We start from the raw sequence: 14,640 nt of genomic DNA on the forward strand, positions 1-14,640 counted from the left end.
TAAGACACTTGACTGCTAACCAGAAGGCTGGCGGTTCAAACCCACCAGCCACTCCTTGGAAGGAAGGTTGGGCAATCCTACTTCTGTAGTGATGCTGCCTCGGAAACCCAAGGAGGGGTCACTATGAGTCGGGGCTGACTCGACGGCAAATAACAACAACAACCCCAGTCTTAGCTCTGGTAGCATTGTGCCTAAGGCTATGGAGTCCAAAGGTGGGGGGGACCAGGTTTGCTGGTCCAATAGAGCCTGGTAGAACCACTGAGACTATGGCCCCTAGCCGCCCTTCAGGTCTGGAATTGAACCAGAAGGTTGGTTCAAACCCACCAGCCACTCTACGGAAGGAAGACTGAGCAATCCACTTCTGTAAAGATTTACTGTCTCAGAAACCCAAAGGGGGTAGCTATGAGCCGTAATCGACTCTATGGCAGTGAGTTTGGTTTTTGATTTGGTAACCCCAATCTTAGAAGGCTTATATTGTTATTGTCAACACAAGTGGATTCATTCCTTGTTAAGATGACAGATTCACACAACTTCACCTTTTGTTCTAGTTCCACATTTAACTGTAACCTTAGTTTCTGTCATAAGCATTTGGGCATTTGCAAACAATGGAGATGTTTTCCTCTGTAAGGCTGAGAAACTGGCTGGTTAGAAAGAACCAAACATGAGCCAAAAATATAGGCTCCTCCTAAAGATTCTAATTTTCTCATTATTATTAATAGTGATGATAATAATAGCAACATTTATGAGCACCTGCTATATGCCAAGCACTGTTGAATCATGGTACCTGAGAACAGTTCTGATTAAATGAGTGAAAAGTTTAAGATTTGTGGAAAGGATGATTACTAATTGCTTCCAAATTCCTTTATCCCGGTAACCATGTGTGTACGGTGTGGAGTCAGGAGCTGTGTTTACTGCAACACAAGTGTAATTTAGAGAAATCTCTTTAAAGCCCTTATTTCTTCTAAGACCATTTTTATCCCAGTTTGTCCCTAGAACTTCTCAAGGATAAGAAAATACCTGGTCCATGTCTATGTTAAATGCCAATAGGTTTTTTTTTAAAAAAAAAAAAACTAATGCTTTTATTCTTTTTTCTAATATAGAGCAGTTAAATTATGCCATTCAGAAGACATATTAAAGAATATTAATTCATAGTAGATGGAGAATAGTCTGATCTAATAACAGGGCACAGTTTTAAGCTGTAAAATAGATGATAATCTTTCAGTCCTATCGGAGTATTTCTGTGACTCTATGTAAAACTTTGTTTGAAGAATATGTGTAAAAATCTAAACTCGAGGATCTTTGTGGATGTTAAGTTCAAGGTCAGATCGCCATTAATCCCCGAACCCCCACCCACAAGCCTCCCAGACCCTGTGTGAGCCCCTCTCCTAGACATGCTTCTTCTAACAAGCTCATTCTTCAGCCAAAATCTCTTCATAGATTTCTAAACATTTCTTCCCTTTCTCTGCCTATATCTCATCCTTCCCTGAGTCACAGCCCCCTCAAACCCTACCACAACTGCTAGGCCAGCGTCTGCTCTTAGGAATGTGGGCAGCTGCAGCCTCGTGTCACATGATCACACTGGGGTTGCCCACAGAGAGGTTCAGCAGTCAGACACCCCGCAAAGCAGGCTCACAAACCCTCTCCTCTAGCAGTGTGTAGAAGGAGGGGAGAAGAGGGGGGCACAGAGCAGAGTAGAAGCAGCACTCCCCAGGCCTTCTGGGCTGGTCTTCTTACCCAGTCACCCTCCAAAGGCTGCTGAGGGGATGTGGGTGGTGGAGAAAGTGCCCTGCCTTCACTTCACAACATGTGCTCCTGCTCCAAGCGTTCTTTCCTTCTTCCTGTCTTGTAGTGGTTGCAGTAGAGAGTTCCATTTGGCAGCGTGGTGGTGCTCGTCTATAAATGGAAACATTGGCCCGTCTCCCAGTATAACACAAGATAGGGCTATGCATCAGTTATGCAATCTTTGATTTGATGACTTCATCAGAAAGGGAGGGGGCAATAAGAGAGAAAGGTACTGGTGAGGGAGAACAGTAGCTGAGGAGAAAAAAAATCTTTCCAGCAGCTCCACTGAAGACAGCTGAGACTCCTTCCTCCTCCCCATTTTTAAACCAAGGAAAGACAAGTAGCAAACACATGGGTAAAAACCTACTTTGTGGAGCAGCTGACAAACCACTTGCCATCCACATTTCCTGACAGCGGCCACTTAGATGCCAGCAGGCACTGAGCTCTTCTCTAGGGGCAGGTTTCACAGCTCCTGTGGCTCAGGGTTTTCTTACAGCCCCATGGAGAATACAATCTGTGGAGGCAAAGGTGGTTTTTACCCATCTCTGAAGTTCTGGTGGAATAGTGCCTAAGGTATTTGACTGCTAACCAGAAGGCTGGCAGTTTGAATCCACCAGCCACTCCTCAGAAGGAAGGTTGGGTAATCTACTTCCGTAGTGATACTGCCTTGGAAACCCAAGAAGGGGTTGCTATGGGTCAGATCCGACTCCACGGCAGTGGTTGCGTATTTTTGCGTTGGAGTTCTTGAACACTGAATGTTGGGCTACTATTGGCCATGCTTTATGGTTTCAAGCCTGGAATAGAGAGAACCCAGAGAGCAGGGTGATGCCACAAAGGGCAAGCTGGTCCAGGTGGATGCAAAGACTTCTTGGAAGATGGCCAGTGCCCTTCAGAGCCTTTTCTGGGGCTGGGGAGCTTGTGGTTTAAGCAGTGAAAAACTGGCCTACTTGCTGAGCCTGTAGTCAGACCCAGTTTGTATGTGCCATGTCCAGGTCTTGAGAGGGAAATGCCAGCTGAGGTATGTCTGTTGCACACTTCAGATCACAAGCTGGGTGCCAGTAAAAATAGCTCAGGTCCCTCTTAAACACACTGCATTCCTTCCTATGTGACTTTAGACTTAATTTGGTTTTTTAATGTTGTGTTGTTGTTATGTGCCGTCAAGTCGGACCCGACTCATAGCGACCCCTCCTTGGGTTTCCGAGGCAGTATCACTACGGAAGTAGGATTGCCCAACCTTCCTTCCGAGGAGTGGCTGGTGGGTTTGAACCGCCAGCCTTCTGGTTAGCAGTCAAGTGCTTTAGCCACTATGCTACCAGAGCTGAACCACCAGCCTTCTGGTTAGCAGTCAAGTGCCTTAGGCTCTATGCTACCAGAGCTCCCTGGTTTTTTAGTGGTACTTATTAAAATATATGCCAATAATAGAAAATTTGAAAGAGTGTAAGATAAAAATCATTTATAATCTTTAGCTAACAGTATTATTCTGTAGCTAGTGTTTTTGTTTGTTTGTTTGTTTAAAAAAAAGAAGGCTGTTTTCTCTCGTGCATGCACAAGTCTGTCTTTAAGCTTTTTTTCTGGGTGATTAGATAGTCTGAGAAGGCATGATTTTTATTGGCTGCCTAGTATTCATGGTATGGATGTACCATAATTTATTTAATCAAGCTCCTATTGTTGCACACTAATGAACTTTTAACCAATTTAGAGTTGCTTTGGTGTTGGAATTAATCACAACAAAGGGATCAAAAGGACTCTATAATTTACATGAAAGGCAGAGGAAAAGCATAACTATCCAAGCTGTGTTTCCACTGGAGGGACCTATGGTAACTTTGTTCAAAGTGCTGATAAGGACAAATGGTGTTTTTGTTGTTTTTACTCCAAGAAAGTCCTTGGGGCCTGACCTTCCTGTGGCTGATGGCACTTTCACATCTTGCTCTGGACTCCCAACTTTAACCCTTTCATCTGTCTTCAGAGGTGAATTGGTCAGTGCCTTGGGGAAGCAGTCCATTCTAGGGCCATGATTTTTTCTCCTCTCCAGTCATACATGATAGTGGTCTAGGCTGAAGTGTATCATAGCTAATTAGTCATTTCAGTTAAGCAAATATTTATTCCACTGCAACTGTGCACCTAGCTCTGCTGGATGCTGGGAAGACACATAGTCCCTCTACACAAGGAACCTGAAGATGTTGCAGGAATGATGCCGTAAGGATATCATCCTGCCAGAAAATTCTAAGTTGTAAATATTTGGAAAGTTGAAACTTTCTATCTCTACCATGTTACTTAGTAAGAAGGAGTAGGGTGTATAATCATGTAAATACCATGATCAAAAGCATGGAAAACATACGCTACTATATGGGCACAGGCATAGCCTGGGAGGAAATCAAAGCTTGGAACCGGTTCCTGCCTGCTGATAATCTGCATTGCTGCCCCAGCTGTACTGAATCAATCTACAGTTTAAGACGATCCCCAGGTGATTCTTAGGTATACATAAGATCTATAAGAATCACCTGGGGATCGTCTTAAACTGTAGATTCTGATTCAGTACACCTGGGGCAGCAATGCAGATTTTTCAGCAGGAAATTCATGCTGGTTCCAAGCTCCAGAGGAAATACAGAAACACCCAAGAATATAAATAGCTACCTTTAACTGTTGAAAATATGAGTGATTGTAGTTTTCTTTTAAACTTTTCTGCAATTTTTCTTTTTGAAAATTTTCCCCAGTGATCAAGGGAAGAAAAATCAGCAAACCATATATATATATTTAGTAAGGACTGTATTCTGCTCAATGAAAACCTAGAATGAAAATCAAGGTTAAAATCATAGTCCCCGTTATCTTAGGTGCTAAATTACAACCTGGAAAGGAAGGTTGAGCAATCTACTTCCATAGTGATACTGCCTCTGAAACCCAAGGAGGGGTCACTATGAGTTGGTTCTGACTTGACGGCACATAACAAAAACAACAAGCTACAACCAGAAACAACAGAGCATTACCCTCACTCTGACCTTCTATGCTTTTGTTTTGTTTTTTTAATACAAGTATGATTAAGAGGTTATATCAATAACAGTAATTACAATAAGCCATTTGTTATGTGCTCAGTGTGTGCTGATCATTGGGCCTGTGATGGAGATAGACTTCTACCCAGGCCCTTTCGATCTCTCCAAGTATATCACTCCTGCAGGGTGAACAAAGAACTTTACTGAACCCATTTAGCAGCCCCAAGTGACTGGCATTTCTATGACAAGTTTCCTAAATTGATAAACTCTGCCTCAAATCTGGATCATCTTGGGGATGCAACCATCACACATCATAGAGAGAGAGGAGCTTTTTATCCAAGCTCCTTCGATAATCTGCTGAGAGAGGGGTGTTTATACAGGGGAGGCACTGTTGGAGCTCTGCTATGAATTTATTGTGAGCAACTGTCCAGGCCCACAGTGAAAATTTGTTCTGGAAAAAACAAGTCTCTAAAAGAAGCCACCATCCTGAAACCAAATTTCTGCTCTGACTCTTGATTAACCTTCAGAGGGAATTGTAAGGTTTCATTGTGTTTTGTTTCTTCTTTCTACTTATGGGTGAATGGTCCAATCTTATGCCCTTTCTTTAAATGTCGAAGTTGATTCCACAGATACACCCCAATTTTGGGTAGCAGGCAAAATATAAAAAAAGATGTATATTTTTGTGCTCATTCAGTTCCACCCTTTGATCCCAATACAGTTTCTACTTAAAGATTCTGTGTGCATCTCCTCTCCCCCTTTTGACATTTCTTTTTATTCCTGAGTCCTCCTGGGTGGTCTGCTCAATTTAGACCAGATGCATGTTATGGTTGGTGGAAAAGTCAGAATCCCAAAGATGCTACCACCAGCTGTGGGACCTCAGGCAAGGTGCTTAACCTCTCAGAGCCTCAGGTTTTTTGTTTTTGTTTTAAATCAACAAAATAGGTTTAATTATGCAGGTTAAAGCATCTAACAGAGTGCTTTAAATGTACTGTAGTAGATGTGTCCCATTAAGTGTTAGTTGACTTCTTCCATTGTTGTGTCTGGTCTTCTCCCTATTGGGGTGGGGGGACCTATCCAACCAGAGGGTACCTCCCCCAAATCATAACCATCCATAGTTGTACCTTATACCAGACCAGGGAATATTGGTGTTTTTGACTCTTCCTTAGGAAGAGAGTTAAACTTGATTCTCCTCTTCCTCAGTGTTGGCTGCTCCTCAGCTGCAACTTAATTTTCCTGGAAGAATCATGGCCAGGGACTCCTTTCAGAATTCTTAGATTTGCATTGTAAACATCACTGACCTGATCAACACTTCTACAAATGCACAACACTTTGGAATATAAATCTAAGTAACTGTCATCTTACTTGCTTTCGAGAAGTGCAAAGTTTCCAATCTAGCCAGGGCAGAAAGAGCTTGGATTACAAGTCAGTGCCCATAAACCAGAAGTACTTGCCCCAATGATTCTCAAACTGCACACATCCTAATCACCGGGAGGGCCTGTTAAATCACCCCCAGAGGTTCTAATTCTGTGGGCTTCTGGGTGGAGCCTGAGAATTCGCATTTCTAACAAACGCCCAGGTGATGCTAATGTTGCGAATTTTGGAACCTCACTTAGAGAACGACTGAGTTAACCCATTATTTTTCCCAGCTGCCCCTGCTGAAAGTAGGGGGAGACTTTAGTAACTTAACCATTTTCTTTCTGAATCGCTTTATTAACTATTTCATCTCCTAAGTTTTCATTGTCAAAGAGGAGTTTTAAGAATATTTTCATTTGAGGTGGGAACTGAGATAGGAGGTCAGATGGCTTCCCCAAGCCTCGCCACCCTTGAGCCTCCTCAGTCACAAGCTGTGTGTGTGTGTGTGTGGGGGGGGGGGTGTCCAACCAGCCTCCACTGTGAGTGCTGCATTCAGGAAATAAATGAAGTCTTTCCCAGCAAATGGGATGTTCCTTGGAAACGTTAGCTTTCACCTTTGAAAGACTTCCTCCTCCTGAAATTTAACAATTGAATAGCACTTTCTTTATGAGGAAGAAAGCCTTTAGATACTGGTGAGAGGTTGGACATAAGTCTCTTCATTTATAGAATTACCAAAATTCCGTTTGGGTTTTTGTTTTTTTAATTTAAATTACTTGATCCAGTACACTGTGTGAAAAGCAGAGATTTGTTTTCTGGAACGTACTTTTGAAAAATGCATTTATTTTTACTTTTTCCAACTCTAACAATTCTCCTGTCCCCACGTTCTCCGCTCCCATTTCCTCCTTGGCCACTGACAGCACCCACGGTGGGAAGCGCGCCAGCCCTAGCGCTCCGGAGCCTCCTGGCCCTGACGAATGAGCGGCGTGCGCAGGGGAAAAGGTCCTCCAGGGCCCCTGGCGGCTCTGAGAGGCCCCTGCCCGCGCCCGGAGCCGCCTGGGTGGTTTCTTTGTTAAGAAAGCCTGCGCAGAGAAGCATTTTCGGGCCTGCGGGAGCACAAGGGCTCCAGTCCCGACTTCTTAGTCGGAATCCCCTAAGGACTTGTAAGGATATAGGCTCCAGTCGAGAGGCTAAATTACGCCCCAGGGGACTTTTTAAATAAAATCCTAAATTTCATTTGGGCTGTTCGTAGACAGCCCGATTGCAAAGCCTGAGCCGAGGCTGTGGCGCTGGGCAGACCCCAGGCGTGCTCCTCACACCCTCCCCGCGCTGGCTTTGTGAAGGCCGGCTAACGAGGACCCTGTCCGTCTCAGACTGTCCGTCCCGGGGTCTGCTTTCCGCCACCCTCTCACCCCTTTCCGGTCGCCCCAGCCTCCCACCATCTCCTCCCGACCCCAGCCCTTCCGTTTCCCTCCTCCTGCTCTTCCCGCGCCCTCCCCCACCCAAAATCGCCCTCCCTTCGGGCTGGAAGAAAAGTCGGTAATAGGAAACCAGTTCAGTGTCAGCCGAAGAGAGGGGGGAGATAACCCTAGAGATAACTGGCAATGGAAAGAGAACTCATTTTGTGTAAAGAGGGCCTCGAGTCACCAGGGAATTCCTGGATTGTCTCAGGCTGTCGTGTGTGATGTCCATCACGCCGTGCGAACACCATCTGCTCGGTATTATGCTCTCAGTTGCCAGGCTACCTGCTGTACGCAGTAACACTTGACTGCCTGGCTCCACGTTCGCAGCGCTGGCCCAGACGCGCGGGGCGGGGGTGAGAGAGGAGGAGGAGGAGGAACAGGAGTCATGATTAAGCCATCTGCAAGTGAGGGGGCTGTGAGGAGGGGGGCGGAGCAGGAGGGCTGCGCGGCGGAGGACCGGGCGGACACCACCATCTGCTGGGCCAGAGGAAGAACAGCAGCTGCTCCTTGCTTCCCCTCACTGGGAAAGCCTGAAAAAGGCTTCGGCCTGGGCATCCTCAACCAGTTTTGCCCAAGATCCTGTCACCCTACCACACCCCCTCTTCATCCCCGCAGGCAGCCTTTTGTGGTACCCTCTCCAAGAAGCCTGTAGTCTTTGGTTCTCAGCCAGCAACCCCGGCCCCTCTCACCCAAACACTACGCTTTTTCTTGAAAACACTTCAGAGAAATAAAGCTTCCCTATGCACAGATTTATAAATAAACAGCTGGCTGCTCTTGGGAGATATTTTTACCACAGCTGTTTTTTGAAGTTGCAAACTGCCTCTTTGGGGGAGGTGGGATGTTTTTTACACCTACCTTTCTCTAGCCTTTAGAAAATTGCTAAGATCTTTTCCCTGGAGGGGAAGAGATGTAAAATGGGTTCATTGGTTTTGATTCCCCGCCCCCCTTTATCTCCTGAAGAATGAAAGGGAATGGGGAGCAACGATCTATATGTAGCCAATTGGATTTCTGAGGGGAAGAGACAGTATTTAAGATTCTTGGTAGAAGGCATAGGAGGTCGTTGGGCAGGGGGTGGAGTGGAGAACAAGCCAGTAATTAAAACTAAAAATACTGCATCATTTGGCTTCAAGGCATTACATTTCTCATGACGGCCTGGTTTTCTCTAATTGCACTACACAGTGTGTGTCTTCCTTAGAAACAAGAGCTGTGGCTTGAAATGGCAAAATTTGACAGACTATTTCTCATAAAGCCCTCTTGGACTAGAGGTTAAAAGGAGCCTTGTAATGTGAAACAGTTAATAGCCTCAGCCAGCTTCATTTGTAAGGCAAGTCATTTGGTGCATCTTCACACTTTGGAATACACTCCTAAGGCTGGGGCTGGGGATCTGGGGGCGGTCCTCTCACTCTGTCTTAAACTCAGTAAAGCTCTTTGGGAAAGTCTTAAAAGATTTATCCACCTGGATTTGCAGATGTTTAATATGGAATGCCAGGCTCTTGGGTGGCACAAATGGTTTGCACTCTATGTGGTATAGTGCCTAAGGCATTTGACTGCTAACCAGAAGGTTGTGGTTCAAACCGACCAGTCACTCTATGGAAGGAAGACTAGGCAATCTTCTTCCATAAAGATTTACCACCTTGGAAACCCAGTGGGGGCCGCTATGAGTAGGAATTTACTAGATGGCAGTGAGTTTGGTTTTTTTTTTTTTTTTTTTTTTAGTTTATCCTAAAGGTTGGCATTGCAAACCCACCCACAGCACAGTGAAAGGCCTGGCAGTCTGCTTCTTTGTAAAGATTACTGCCAGGAGAAACCTATGGGGCAGTTCCATTTCTTAACAAATGGGATTGCTATTTGTCGGAAATAACTCATTGGCAACAGGTTTGGTTTTTTGGTTTTCAATATGGAAAGCAAACCTTTAAGAATACACATAACCCCTCCTGCCTCCAAGTTTTTAGTTCTTCGAAGAGAAACTTGAAGGTAAAAACCTTTGGGAAGGGACGGGTTTGGAGAAATATATAATCTAAGAAGTAATAACCCCATTATCCCTTTGGGAAAGTTGTTGTCAGTGTCCGTCCCGCAGCACCTCACCCCCTAAGCTTTTGAAGTATTCTTTTTGCTCCAGGAAGACAGGGTAAAAGTTGTTAAAGAAAAAAAAAAAAATCAACGTCTTGACCCCATTTGCCTCTCTCTTTTTTTCCCTTGGTGAAGAGGAGACTGGGAAAGCAATTCTTTTCAGATCACCATTTCTTCTGGGCATGCTCCTCAGCTTTGCTGGGTGGTCACACAGGACAAGGATGTCTCAAAGTGCACAGAGATAAATAGGGCCATCCCAGACCAGCCCGCTCATAAATGCAAGCTGAAGAAAACATTTCTTCTCTTGGGTCTCTTCCTTTTCAATTCTCTCCCCCTTATCAAAACTGGAAAGTGTCTGTGTATCTGTGTTTTTGCTGATTGGTTAACTACATTTCAGAGTGAAATAAAGTGTTAAGTCAATAAAGTGTTTAGCCATTTGTCTCCAAAGGTGGCAAGAAACTGCTTTATCCCTTTGGAAAGAGAGCTTAGAAATCAGAGAAGTACTAGAGGGGAGGGAACACCCTGAAATATCTAGACCCCTGCATGGTTCAGTCAGAAAGTAAACTTTTGGGTAGCATAACGGTTCCTGGCATTTTTGAATGTAAGGTCTTTTTATTCACATCAAAAATATTTCATATCTGTCTACCTAATAATTGTTTGTTTACAGAGAAAATGCAGACAGACAATAACTGTTAAATTAACTTTTATTAACTTCAGCAACAGCACTTACATACATTTGAAAAATAGCGCAAAGTATATAGAGGGACGAATATTGTATGACTCCACTATTGTTCAAAAAAATAATCAAGGAAAGTTTTACACATGGAAAGAAAATTTGTTGGTTACTGGAGAAGGGAGGGAAATTTGCAATATAGGTAAGAGACACTTAACTGATTTCAGTGAAGAGAAAGGCAATATACCAAAAGCAAATGACCAGCACAATAACTAAGGAAAAGGAAGACATGGAGAGATACACAAGAGATTCAGACAACAAAGGTAAATACGTTTACATACATAATACTGCATTATCAGTAATAAAACCAAACCAAACTCACTGCCGTTGAGTTGGATCCAGCTCATAGAAACCCCTCCTTGGGTTTCTGAGGTGGTATCACTGTGGAAGTAGATTGCCCCATCTTCCTTCCAAGAAGTGGCTGGTACCAACCTTCTGGTTAGCAGTCAAATGCCTTAGGCAATAAGCTACCAGAGCTCATAATGACAAATATTAATCTACCGGTGAATAATTAGATAGACAGGCAAACTGATCAGGTATAGGTAAGCAAAAGAGAATATACTCATGACCATATATAAATTTGGCAGAGAGTAGTTCTACATATGTATTTATATGTGCTGTAAGAAGATCCAAATATATAATAGAGCTATCAGAGCAAAGTTATGATAACTTCTTAGCCACAGCCAAACACCTTGAGGGAATGAGTTGCTGGGCCCACAGGCTCAGGACCATGGTCACAGGCGACATCAAGCTCAACTGGCATAACACACTACACAAAACATTGTTCTACATCCTACTTTCTTGGTAGGGTGGAGGGTTGACGAAAGGCGGGGAGGCCTTCAACGAGATGGATTGACACGGTGGCTGCGATGACGGGCTCAAGTACAGCAGGGATCATGGAGCTGGTGCGGGATCAGGCAGTGTTTCATTCTGCTGTGCATGGGGTTGCTATGAGTTGGAAACAACACGACGGCACCTAACAACAACAGCAACAACAACATCCTACTTTATTGAGTAGTGACAGGGGTCTTAACTTGTGAGCAGCCAGCTAAAATGTAGCGATTGGTCTCTCCTCATCCAGAGCAAAGAAGAGTGAAGAAAATCAAAGACACGTGGAAACAGTTAGCCAAGGGACTAATTTGTGGAGTATGGTAACCTCAGCCTACATGACCCTGAGACTAGAACTAGATGGTGCTCGGCTACCGCTGCCAACCACTCAGAGAGGAATCAAAATTGGAGATCCTGGATAGAGTGGGAGAAAAATGTGGAACAAAACTCAAAATCCTAAAAACAACCAAGCTTACTAGTGATGGGAGCTCTGGTGGCATAGTGCCTAAGGCATGTGGCTGCTAACCAGAAGTCTGGCAGTTCAAACCCAGCAGCTACTGCTCAGAAGGAAGGTTGGACAATCTACTTCCATAGTGATACTTCCTCAGAAACACAAGGAAGGGTCGCTATGAGTCGAATTCTACTCGATGGCAGTGAGATTGGTTTTGGTTTACTAGTCTGATAGAGACTGATGAAACCCCTGAGACTGTGGGCCCTAGTTACCCTTAGGGCCTGGAATTGAACTCACTCCTGTGGCTTAACTTCCAGCCAAACAATAGACAGGCCTATGAGGTGAACCACTAGGCAGGCACACTCCTTAAAACAATCAGTCATGGGAGATCAGAAGGGCAGCATTTGCACAGGGAGACAGGAATGCATAGGTCAGAAAGACACAAAGAAACGGTAACCACAGGGAGGAAGTGGGAAGAGCTGTTAACGTTGCAGGGATTGCAGTCAGTGTCATGAACCAAAATGTGTATGAACTGTTGAATAGAAAAATGAATTTGCTCTGTAAACTTTCACCCAAATCACAATTTTAAAAAATGACTGCAAAGTAGATTCATGAGACACATACAGGCAGTTCTTAGGTGCACATGTGGCATCATGAACCCGTGCTCTGAGAAGGGTCTGTACTAGTCACAGAAGCTCTGAATTTAGAATCAAGTTCAGTGTTCTATTTCTGGTTCTTATATGTAGTAGTTGTGTGACCTAGGCTACTGGATAGACTAACCTTGTTTCCGGGAAGGAGTTAAGGTAGTGCAGTGGTGAAAAGCATTCAGCTGCTAAACTCAACTATTCTGTGGGGGAAAGTTGAGCCAGCCTGCTTCTGTAAAGATTGACAGCCTTGGAAACCCTATGAGGCAGTTCTATCTGTCCTATAGGGTCACTGTGAGTCAGAATTGACTCAGTGGCAGTGGGTTTAATTTTGTTTCTGGGTTATATTGTTTCCGGGGTTAGAGGTGTGGTGGGTTTTGTTTTATTTTAGATGTTTTGTGTGTTTGCTTGCTTCCTTGCGTGTTTGTATGGATGGAGGGGAGGGAGGGAAGAAGAGCAACTGAACATGCCTTTTAAGTATCTTACAGGAAGAAAAGCATGAATGGCTGGTTGTTGTTAGGTGCCTTCAAGTCGATTTTGACCCCTAATGACCCCATGAGACAGCATTGAACTGCCCCATAGGGGTATCTAGGCTGTAATATCTATGGAGCAGGTCACCCCATCTTTTGGTTAGCAGCCAAATCAAAAGGCCAACAGTCCTGAATTGAACTCCCCCCACCACAGCTTAGGCTTGCTGCCCTCCTTTATTGCCCAGTGCTGAGCCATTCATAAGGAACCCTGGCAGTTGAAACGTTAATGAATTAGAAGGAACATTGCTGTGGAACGTTCAGATAGTACTTGCCCTTTCCCAGGTGTGCTTGGCAGAATGAACAGAAAAGGAAGTATCTCTCCACACCTAGAAACCGAATCTTAGGGTCACACTCTTACTCTTCTCATCAGATATTTTCCCAAAGAGTTTACACCGTCTAGCTGTCACAGACTTCCCTTATTCTTTAACTAGTGACTTGGGTTGTATGTGATTAGGTCCTTCACCACTTTACCTCCTATTTCTTAAGGACCAGTCCTTAAAAGTTGCCATCATTTGATTGACTGGCACATAATTACAGAATCAAGAGTCTTAATCCAGCCAGCCGCATTAAAATTACCCCAGACATGAGACACAATCCTATTTTTAAAGATGTTGGGAGATCCCTAAGTCTCACCATCAACAACTCCTACTGTCAGGAATATGTGTGTGTGTGTGTGTAAGTGTAATGTATCAAAGCTCTCAAATATTGCAATTAATTAGAATCTATCAAATATCACATTTATTAATTAATAAATTCCAACAGTCTTATGTTAATGTTTCTCCTCTTGCTAATAAGAAGTCTATTCTGACCAGGTAGACAGTATGAACTGACTAACAGGTAAGGTCAGGATGGCCACATTCCAGACTTAAAGTGAGCCCAGCCTGAGGACTTCTTTTTCCTTTGGGGGAACACAAGGTATTGGTTGAAATCTCTGTCCTCAGCTATTACTCAGTCCCATCAGAAACATCTTGAACTTGGTCTCTGATTTCCCAGAGCTATGCTTTATTACCGTCTTCCTATAGCCTTTTTAGTTCCATTGTGGAAAGGCCAGGTGTGAAGACTAACAGGGTTATTCTTAAAAAAATGTAATGTATGCCACTCACAACCCTTTCCCCATGCTTCCTCCTCAATTGACAATGAGACTTCATGTAGACTTCCTACATCTCTCTCTTCCTGCCCTCCCAGGAGCAGCACCCGGTTGGGCTTCCCAGGACTGCAGGCCCCTTGCAGCCCTCAGTGCCCCCAGGCTCAGGGGGAATGGTCTCCGGAGCCAGTCCCGCGGGCCCTGGCTTCCTGGGCAGCCAGCCCCAGGCAGCCATCATGAAGCAGATGCTCATCGATCAGCGGGCCCAGCTGATGGAGCAGCAGAAGCAACAGTTCCTGCGGGAGCAAAGGCAGCAACAGCAGCAGCAGCAGATTCTGGCCGAGCAGGTAACATGCACCCATGGAGTGATGCATTTGTTCAGCAAGTGTTTATTCAGCCCCTGCTGTTGTGGGGGGTGGGGAATCATAGTTCATGTTCTTTATCAGGATGCTCACAGTGTAACATCACCCAGGATCACAGAAGAACCTGAAGAATTTAGCCCTTTCAATTAGGCTTTTTCCTATAATGAATTGGTTTGTTCTTAAAAGAGAAACTTCAACCATCAATTTAAAGGCCCATTTACTAGAGACATTTTTTCTGTTCAAGCCTGACTCCTTTCCTTCTAGTTTCTCTTGTAGGGATCTGTGTAACCAGCACATAGGGAGGTGGCAGGGAGGGAGGTGGAGGGGGCTGCCTGACATTCTTCATGTGCCCTTGT

The 14,640-nt window shown here is 44.5% G+C and overlaps 1 protein-coding gene across 1 annotated transcript in view; it reads left to right on the plus strand.

Moving 5' to 3' along the window:
* MAML3 (mastermind like transcriptional coactivator 3) overlaps window positions 1–14,640 on the plus strand; it is a 636,937-nt gene that overhangs the window by 611,073 nt on the left and 11,224 nt on the right. Inside the window, exon 3 of the mRNA XM_007941205.1 lies at window positions 14,024–14,269. Coding sequence (XP_007939396.1) covers window positions 14,024–14,269 — 246 coding nt within the window. The remainder of the gene's footprint in view (window positions 1–14,023; window positions 14,270–14,640) is intronic.

The sequence above is a fragment of the Orycteropus afer genome, unplaced genomic scaffold (assembly GCF_000298275.1).
Source record: "Orycteropus afer afer isolate SDZICR_OR568_19922 unplaced genomic scaffold, OryAfe1.0 scaffold00076, whole genome shotgun sequence".
Classification (NCBI taxonomy): Eukaryota; Metazoa; Chordata; class Mammalia; order Tubulidentata; family Orycteropodidae; genus Orycteropus; species Orycteropus afer.